This window comes from Botrytis deweyae (genome assembly GCF_014898535.1).
Source record: "Botrytis deweyae strain B1 chromosome Unknown BDEW_002, whole genome shotgun sequence".
NCBI classification, from domain to species: domain Eukaryota; kingdom Fungi; phylum Ascomycota; class Leotiomycetes; order Helotiales; family Sclerotiniaceae; genus Botrytis; species Botrytis deweyae.
The window spans coordinates 1793673-1803919 of NW_024066209.1; the positions used below are offsets into that span (position 1 = coordinate 1793673).

The following is a 10247-nucleotide window of genomic DNA, read 5'->3' on the forward strand; positions in this document are numbered from 1 at the left end:
GTACTTTTCTCGTGTAATAATGCAGGAATTCCACAGCTGTAAACAAACTGCAAAGATAGTGTCACCCGCATGTCACTGTATTCTGCCAGGGTTTGAGAGTTCGTATAATCTGATCCTCGTACAGATAACAGCATTAAATTTTCTTCTATCCTGGATGAATGACACATGGATTGAATTGGATCCAGCCATCCAGGGGATAGAAGTTTCATTGCAATCCGGAATCGCATCCATTATAGTCATCATCTTGAGCTATTTCCCCGGAGAAACATCACTCGCGCTGCCTTCGCTACACCGAAACGCGCCAGTGACATAGTATTCAGCAGCAGATGCTGCACTCACCCATACATGTTCCACATCACCACTATTTTCGATCAAGATTGGATGTTTTAAATAAAGTCATTCGATGAGAGTAAGAATCCACAAATGATATTCTCACAGGAAAATGATTCATGGATTCATTATTCATTTCAAACGAACAAGATTACTGGTCCCGGGAGCATATCTAATTAAGCTTATAGAAAAGAAATACATATCGAGCACTAAGGCTGCACCATCTGTCCATCTATGCGATCTTTACTTTGAGTATACGATGCCTCACGGTCATAGACTCTACCTGAGTTTTGATGGCAAGTATGTCTTTTTAATAAAGCACGTCCTCGCTTGTCGTCTCCTATGACTTGACAGCTGAAGGAGAATATCTAGAGACAAAAATGGGTTCTTTTACAGTTTGATAAATCTACTGATTCATTCCCAGAATATAGGACATCAAGCAAAGTTACCAGGTTCTCCTTCCTTGAAGATACTGCGCTCCACGTACGATACACATTTCATACTTGAACCCTCATATTGGTCTATCACTGTTTACAACTAAATTTTTAATTGCTATTGAATACTACCAATGCCATTCAGTCGGACAATCACCCGTTATAACTTTACCGGTAAAATTACCACGAGTATGTCGTCAAACTCAACACCTAGATACTCCGTATATTAGAAACGAACATGGGAATGACATTTCAGTTCTCATTAAGCTACTGAGAAAACGTTGGATTGGCTCTTATCTACAAGCAGATGGGATAATAATGTACATTGAGCAAGTTGACACCATGTATCATGCAACATACCACTAGTAAAATTATTGCATGTGTAATCCTCTAGATCTCAATTTTTGTGATCGACCGTTGTAGGAATTGGATGGACCTGGCCCTGGGCTTTTAAGCAAGCCACGTGGAGAACGAATGTGATCAAAATGAGAATGAATGCGCATCTATTTATTCGGGAAGCTCTACGCGAGTCAACATGTATTGGTAGATACTTCCAAGACGGCACCTGAAAATCAATTTGAAAGATTATCTAGGTGCTTGTCTCACAATTCATGCAACTCCACAATCCAAATTCTTTGTATAATAATATATATGGTGATATAAGTATTTGTCTTCATGAAATTAAGCCCAAAGTAATTAGCAATAAGTTTCAGAACAACTGTTGGGAGCCGTTCAGTGGAAAAATGCCAGAATGGTCGGGATTCCCGCAAAAGGGTTCGAATCTTCAAGTTTCCATGACATGCTAGTGGAACAAAGCGGGGAAATATATCGTATGCATGCAGGGACAAAACAAGCTCTTCAATAGCCCGAACTGCACTGCCTAGACTCCAAATCGCCGGTTGATCGGATCTGAGCATCTCCAATGATCTTGTGAATCTGGAGCTATGCTTCCAAGCCACGCTTAACTGCATATCTAATTCCGAGAGCGAGGATCGGGTAACTGTTCAGCCTATAGAAACTTTTGATCGACCTCATACGAATCATAACTTGTGTATCGTTGGGTTCGGTTTACGCTGTATCTTGGGACTACGGGGGCAGAAGAAACTGCATATGGCCACTGTTCCGCCGACAGACCTTACTTTAGGAGCTCTTTGAAACCATAGGTGTCTCTGAAAAATTGTACGCCATGATGAGCCATATATCTAGCTACCCAGGTAAGCAAATATAATCTAGAACTCTCTTTAGACGTCCACTAGCTTCTATTTTCAAATCATACAAGATTTACCCAAGTAATGCTAACTAGATGAGAAGACACAGAACCTACTATGTAGGAAACCTTTCCACAGCAAAAGACCCTGAACAAAACGTTAGCTACCCCAATAGTAGCAAAGGATCAGTCACACTACTCCCAAAGAACCCAACATTACTCGACATAATTCCACGAGACGTGGGGCTCGCCGACTCACCACTCGCCACACAACACAGTACTACTACTCGACGCACGGAAATTACCGGATCGCTGGAGAACTATCCCAGAACGGACTGGTGGCTCGGATAATCGCGCCGTGCATGTGTAACTTTGATCGCGTGGGAGGAAATTAAAGGGGGGCTTAGCTTTCGATTAGTGTTCAACTGGATCGTATATATCACAAACCAGTAAGGAACCTAGAAGTATAGGCAGTATTTTGTGTTCGTTTCGCTTTCTTGTTGCGGCGGATTCTATTCTATTCGAATTGAATAGAGGTTTAAGTTATTATGAGTAGCCGCTACACTTAAGATCGAACGTCTAATTGGTTGATACCTCATAATGGTAGCTGCACGGTGTTAGATCTTTGAGTCTGAATATTCAGGCTGTGGAGAAGATATGAGGCTTTAACATGGCTAACCACACGAGACAGGAAGTTTTGGACCCTCTATACGGTACCGTCATCCAAGTTTCCCAGTTTTGTTGTTCAGAAACACGGGCTTCCACACTTTTACTCGCAAACCATGCAATACTATTCGTCAAGATGGTCTACCGTAGGAATACGAATGTCTCTAGTGCACAAAGCTCGTATGAGTGCTCCGAAGTTAGAAATACCTGATTCCATTCCACCACTGGTATGAATAATCATTATGGCTATATGCCTGACAGCTAATCATCACAAAGAAAACTTGTAAGATAGAGAATCAAGCAGTGGTATGGCCACTTAATCAAGGAAGGTATGCTTGAGACAACATCAGCAGGTTGCAAAAGAGGATGTGGTTGAAGATGGTCTTGATATTATGATATTAAAGCACTTTTGAAGTCAATTCCCGATCCAAAGAACATTCGTATACATGCCTCCCCAGCAGCAAAATAGATGAAACTCCCAAGTTGTAAGACGTCGACCAATGATTCCTCAATAACCGAACAAGTAGCTATATTGCCATGATTATCGTAACAATTCATCCCGGCGCCCCTCGCATTGATGCCTGCCATGAACTCCATCCTATCGTAACAAGAACTCATAACATCATGGCTTCATGTGCGGTATGCCAACATAGCCGCGTCTCGTACAGTCGTACTACGGGCGACTAAAGATCTCTAACTGGATCGTATGGCTTAGTCTGTCCACTCTCTCGGGTGATCGGCGATGACGCATACGATACGTACGTCGACGATGGTGCATAGGCTTGACTAGATGAGTAGGTGGCGTAGCCACTAGTAGATGAGCTAGGCTCTGAAAAGATACGTTAGTACTCTAGGTAGTGGGGAAGCGGAGAGGGTACACACCAGTGGAAGAATAGTTGTATCCCTGACTGTCTCCTGTCGGTAGTTAGAATAGAGCGCCAAAAACATGGTTTAGCTCATCGACTAGTGGCAAACTGCTGCACAAAGGGTCTTTTATGCGAGATATATGGCGCGCATACGTTCCACACAGACATCATTTCTTTGCTTCCAGCTTGTGTGGATAACTTTGGTGGATAGAAGCCATTACACATACCTGTATTCATGGACGCACTTGAAAAGTACGAAGAGTGGCTGTATTGCTCATCTACCTGTACATATCTATGGTGTGAAGGGTATGAATGGTGCGAATGGCGGTAACCGTTGTGGTGGTGGTGCGAAGGGGGTTTCGGATTGTATGGCGCAGTATCCCTACTATCGGCCCTGATATTTCTGTTCCTACCATCTCGATAGCGAAATTTATGATATAAGAACCATCTTGCGATCCAGTTTGGGCAGTCGGGAGTCGGCTTGGCTAAGTTCCAGTAGTATGCCGTCTGATCAGTACCATTTTGGACTATCAGTTTCATTGCTTCATCTTTCGATCTCTCGACAATATCGCTCCAATCGTACGGAGGTTTCCCTTTGCAATTCCCCTTGAGGTGGCATTTCTCAGAAATAAGCCACCTATAGACCACATCGGTCTCTTTCTGAAATGGTGGCCAAGATAAGTAAGCACTCTATTGATTAAACTTTCTCAATTTGGCAATGGTAAGGTTGAGTCAACGAGGGTAGTTTGGTTGAAATGAATGCTTACCGCCATCAGGGTATACGTCTCGGCACTAATGTTCAGATGCTTGACGAGGTCATCTTTTGTTTGACTCATTGCCAAAGGGCCTAGATCAGGTGAAGACATGATGGGGCTTGTCGAGTTTCCGCTTTTTGAAGACTGGACGTGCAGTATGGATGGAGAGAATTGCGATGCTCATAGCGAACTTACGGTATTATCAGGTAGCCGCGTTGCCTGCAGGGCTTTACGTATAAAAGGGTGGCAAGTTATGGGTTTACAAGATTCGAAAGATTGGCCAGTGCCAACTTCGGGGTTGTGAAGCCCGCATCTCTCAATGCATCTCATCGGCGTCTAGTTGCAGTAACATTTGGCGCAAGTAGAAAGTATTGCATATGGCAGGGGTGACAAAGATTGGTTCAATTTGGTTGGGAGCAAGTGATGGCAGCAGTGTTTTCTTCACCAATGATTCTATGGTAAGAAGGACTGAATCCTAGTCAAGTAATATACAGAGGTTGACGGCATAAGGATTATAAAACACACCAAAAAGTGGCCAAGCTTTTCTCTATTAACCCCCCTAAATTCCCTTTTATAGAAGTATATGGAGCAAATTAATGTCTTATACGACTTACGCTGTCAACCTCTATACGGGGGTTGACCGGAAGTGTGTGCCGGCCATCTGCAAGATCGGGGCAACTGATGTCGGAGAGACTCCCGACGCCGCAACCGCCCGCTTAACTCGGATTACCCCAAGGAATGCTCAGTTGCACAGAAGACCCTGCGGAGCCGTGTTGATAGCTCTGCAAAAAAACAGCTTAAATGTCGCTACGGGCGGCACATTCATGAATCGAAGGGTGACGCAGAGATTCTGCATGTCTATATCTGCACCACCTCAAAATATATATTCATTCACGGCGAAAACTAAGATACAGACCCCCATGAAAGGAAAATCTTACAAATGTCGAATTTTCCGCATTTGATCCCTGCTGCAATAACTGTCTTGATGTCTAACGGCAGGTGTTACCATTTTGGGCAATGCTTTGTAAGAAGATCAGTGGAATCAGCCATGCTTGGCCTGAGATAAGGATCTGGTTCTGATAGAAAGTTGACGGCAAGAAGTCTATGCCGGTACTGCTCCGAGTCTCATGCTCCCTATGAAGTAATGAGCAGGTCTTAATACTGGACTCGTGTAAATACCCATACACCAAACAGATTGTGCTATTGACTGTGATTGAGAAGTTTGCACTCACCATCCTAGATATACTGGGTCTCATATCTCACCCTGTCCAATCGTTCAAGGTGCATCTGCTCTCAATTGGCGGATCTGATATCCTGAATAGATTACCTTGGTTCAGGGGGTCACATCATCCGATTTGTAGCAATTCGAAATGTACGAGATAACCTCATACCTGATTAGTCAACAAAAGAGTCGGGAGAACTCCCTTTAGTGATATCTCGAGTAAAAGAAAAAAGATTCTGGATTGTTCTGATCCCATAAGAATGAAAGATAGCTACTCTGTCAGTAGAATCGTCCTACAGAATATTGGGGATACCTAGTACAATATCATGTCCCCTTCACAGACGATAGAGTTAGGAGGTCTCCAAATCCGAGGTCGGTTACAATAATACATCGTTATCAATCTGTCGTTGATCACGTAATCATTATACCCCTGCATCTACTCGTGCTGTCAGAAAGTATGCAACTCCGACGCTAGATGCACATACCACAAGATGGTAAAGTAAACTACAAGAGGACTAACCTGGTTTTCATAGCGCCGGCGTTGCATACTTTCTGGCAGCACGAGTAGCGAAGGTGGTGTAATATATGTCAATGGCTTGTTGGCTTTCTGGCTTGTACCGCCCCAGATCATAGATTGATCCGGTCGACCTAGCTTACACGAACTGGATAGCGTGCAGATAGATATATCACTCGTTAGAGATGTTACCTCAAACCCAGCGTTATGGTTTGTGTTCGTAAACGTGAGCCTTGTCATTCTTCAATTTATTGACAACTCACCTCAGACAGTAGTACAGGACGGCGGGAGAGCTCGCATTAAGGCTGGTTGATCTGCAAGTCTTGATGTAAGTTTGAAGGGATGTAAATGATTCCGTTCCATTGCAGTGATACGTTTCCATCACATTCTGTTGTAAATCCTAGGTAGTGGCTGAATATCTGACCGATAGAGTTAAGAGAAGTTAGAATGGATACCTATTGAATACCTTTGCATATTACGACATATTTTGTGCTCAACGCCAGTATGTTTGAATGTAACCAGCCAAATGATGCAATGGCTGGCGTCCTCTCTAATACACGTCGGCGATGTGATTATAGCTTGTACTCACCAACTTCTACTGGTTGGTAGATACAGGACAGTATGAAGTATGTATTTCATTTCATGATACATCATGTTACTCAAGGTATGATTCCAGAATTTCAAAATGCTCGAATGCGGAATGCGGAATGTGGAATGCTAGAATACTAGAATCTTTTAGACTGGACCTACGAGGGCGTATCTTTGATGATTGCCGGATTAAAATTTAAACGAATTTCCTTATCAAAACTATACTTTATTCTATATATTTATAAATATATAATAATTTAAATATTCATTATAATATTTCAAAATTTGAAAAGTATAAAGAGATTTAATTAATAAGTAATTTCATATTAAAATTATCAATTTTAGATTTGAATTGATGATAAAATTTTATATAGAAATTTGATTCTTAAAATAAATATTATTTCTTATAAAAATTTTAAATATAAAAATTCAATATAAATTTTGATTTAATTGAAAACTTTAATAAGAAAATTAAAATTATATTATTAAATTTTTAATAAAAATTTATTACTTTTATAAAATTTCAAATATATAATAATATTAATTGATTTAATATTGAATTTTAAAATGGGTGAGTTTGGGTAAATTTTGGTATAAAAAAGTATTTGTGTATGGATCTGGCAATTATCAAAGACACGCCCTCGTAGACCTTTCATATTAGACGATTGTTGTCTGCATCTACCGGTGTATATCGTGTCGAATATCAGATATTACGACTCTTCTCATTATCAATAAAGTGATACTGTACGTAGGTACTCTGTATCTATTTATAACAGTTATCGGTACTTCAATCCACAGTCCAGGGAAGTATTCCGTCGATAAAGAGCCCTATCCCCCACCAAGGCCAAGAATGATGCGCTGCAGCGATCTATCTAGGTAACCGGTTACTAGGTAGCTAGTACGATAGTCTCGAGCCAGTCCATGCCACCAGTGCCTCTTCAGCCCACGTTTTGCTCATATAACAATCATCGAAATGTACCTGGTGTACCGACGACCTATGAAGGACAATTGATTTATCAGAATTATTCCGAGACTTTCAAGAGAAGTGGACTCATGAAGAACCGCATGATACACAGTGTAAAGAAATCCTTAGGATTCACGACCTACCCGGTGATCTAAGTGACTAGCGTTTCTTGTGGCTCTTTCATCGTTCCACTCAAGAAGCTCGCATTACCAACAACACCCCACTTCACCTCGTCGTGCTACCCCTCCACGCCCGCCGCCAGACATGCTCTCCAAGCTATTTATTTTGCTCTGTACTGTTTTTATGATTAATGATCAATGCGAAAGATATAGGAACCATCGCGTTCAAGCAAGCAAGCAAGCAGTAAAACTTCGGGTCGGGTCGATTGTGTGCCATAGTCAGAAGATATGGTTTCTACGATTGTGCATTTACCAAATGGCTACCACATAACAGTCAACCCTGTTTTTGGAGGCTTCTTTTTTAAGGCTAATGAGCTGAACACGCATAGCAGCATCTTCCCTGCTGGCTGGACTGTCATTATCCAGACCGAAGATTATTCGGACGAACATCCTTTAAACAGCGATTCTGAAGCTACAGAGCTCCAAGATACGCCAGCCGAACGTCATCGACACATACACCCTTTCAGACTTCCAACTTTACGCAATGATAGCCTCTTTATTTCTTCAATTTCAAATCCCTCGAGCAACGATTTCAAAGCTCCTATCAGCCCCACTCGGCAGATCGCGATGATGCTCTGGGCAACATTATACTGGTATTTCCATCAACAAGAACCATCCCCATATGTTACCACCGCCGCTTCAAAAAATACACCTGATGCCGGAAAGCCAAAGGCAGATTGGCGCATACATATTAGGAGAGAGGGTGTGCTGCGGGGTCGCAACTTGATCCAAAAGCTTGAAAGAATGGGGTTAATCACATCGGATGACTCATCAGTTGGCCTCGCGATAGATGAGAATACACCCGAGGGATGGTCAAACATGTTCACTTCAAGAAGAGCATTCTGGCAGTTGTCTGCACGGCTGTTTCTTTTTACTTTCAGCCCGAATCTACCTCTAGCTTCCCCGCAGAGCAGCCGACCGGGCTCACCCATCCGTGATACAGCAAGCAACCAGTCTCCCGCCAATAAGAGAGATTCCACCGATTCATTTGCTTCTTCAGGGCTATGGTCACCAGCTTCCATTGGTCCTTTCTCATCTGGAAGCCATTTGCCGACATATTATCCACCACCTCCCACACAATATACGAACACGTCAGGTGTGCGCCATCCCCTGCGTCCCAAGCCACCCCGCCAAGGTGAGACATTTTATACACGTTATATTCCTAGTGTAGGGCAATACCTGTCTTTTCGAGTCGCTTCCTTATCCTCCAAGCCTGTGGTGTATAACGGTCCAGCCTCAACCCTATCACCCTTCCAAGACCATGCCAAAAGCACGTCGATCTCCTCTATTGGGGCATGCTTGTCTGCAGATTCGCAAACCGCACAATTTCGCACTATTGCACATCAAACCGATAACACAGCTGAAATGACGGATCTCCAGCTTTTAAACCGTTGGATGAATATCCCTCGAGTTGATAGATTTTGGGGCTGCTCTGGTCCAATCGCTACACAAGAAGAATTTCTCAAAGCCAATCTGACATCTAATCATGCATTCCCAGTCATTGGTCTCTGGGACGGAAAGCCTTTTGGATACTTTGAATTGTATTGGGCAAAAGAAGATATCCTTGGGAAACATGTAGGTGATGGCGTGGGAGACTTCGATCGTGGTGTTCATGTTCTGGTTGGTGAACCTGAATATCGGGGAAAGCATAGAGTGCAATGTTGGATCACTGCTTTGGCGCACTGGGCTCTAGTACAGGATTACAGGACTAATTCCTTTGTGCTTGAGCCGCGGGTGGATAATGAGAGGTATTTTTCGATTTCTCTAGCTTTTCCTCCTTTCATCACAGTCCTCTCTCTAACTTACCCAGGTTTATCTCACATTTGCAAGAAGCTGGCTTCGTCAAAGAGCGAGAAATCACCTTTCCTCACAAGCAGTCTGCATTCATGAAGCTGCGAAGAGAATGTTTCGAAGCGCCTGCATTGTGATTGTTTCAATGCTCAATGCAACCTCGACACATCAAAGAGAATGGAGTGTTTCTGCTCACAGGTAAGTATTTACCGTGCTGATATGATGGCGCGATAGTTGCACGACGCCAACTTTCTTGCGATGAAAATCCCATGAAAGTTTTCACGCCATTTAAGTCGCTGCTCATATGGACCACAGGACCACAGCACACTTAAGTGGTCAATGGTGATGCACAAATCGGGCATGCCTCTATCCTGCTCATCTACCCACAATTGTTCCCTCACTCAAAAATTTATCGTGTGGAGTTTCATGGACAACTGACAAGCAATACATGCCGCCTTCAACTTACTTTGAAATGCACCATCCACACCCGCCAAATGGAATATGTGGAGATTTTGCAGCAACGAACCTCCTTGAATTTATGGTCAGTTATGCTAAGGCATGATTGATATCGTGGGGAATCAGATCCGATGTATGTATGTGCATCAAAAATAGCCAGCCTGAGCTACAATAGTTACCAAGAATAGAAGCATTTTGAAACTCGGCTATATGTTCTGATGTTTGAGGCGAGTTTTACCCGTCTTGGTTCGAGCCTCTTCAAAACCGAAAAAGGC

The 10247-nt window shown here is 42.8% G+C and overlaps 3 protein-coding genes across 3 annotated transcripts; 2 read left to right on the plus strand and 1 right to left on the minus strand.

The window, feature by feature from the left end:
* Nucleotides 1-1840: 1840 nt before the first annotated feature.
* On the plus strand, nt 1841-2322 carry EAE98_001229 (uncharacterized protein; the record flags this gene model as incomplete). The annotated part of the gene is made up of 2 exons (XM_038948847.1): nt 1841-1978; nt 2096-2322. The coding sequence occupies exons 1-2, from the start codon at nt 1951-1953 to the stop codon at nt 2320-2322; spliced, it is 255 nt and encodes an 84-aa protein (XP_038815113.1). The 5' UTR covers nt 1841-1950.
* Nucleotides 2323-3320: 998 nt separating this feature from the next.
* Nucleotides 3321-4369, minus strand: EAE98_001230 (uncharacterized protein; the record flags this gene model as incomplete). Its single annotated transcript, XM_038948848.1, has 4 exons — nt 3321-3466; nt 3520-3552; nt 3731-4163; nt 4271-4369. The coding sequence occupies 4 exons, from the start codon at nt 4367-4369 to the stop codon at nt 3321-3323; spliced, it is 711 nt and encodes a 236-aa protein (XP_038815114.1).
* A 3584-nt stretch (nt 4370-7953) lies between these two features.
* EAE98_001231 (uncharacterized protein) lies at nt 7954-9653 on the plus strand (the record flags this gene model as incomplete). The annotated part of the gene is made up of 2 exons (XM_038948849.1): nt 7954-9473; nt 9536-9653. The coding sequence occupies 2 exons, from the start codon at nt 7954-7956 to the stop codon at nt 9651-9653; spliced, it is 1638 nt and encodes a 545-aa protein (XP_038815115.1).
* Between the last annotated feature and the right edge of the window lie 594 nt (nt 9654-10247).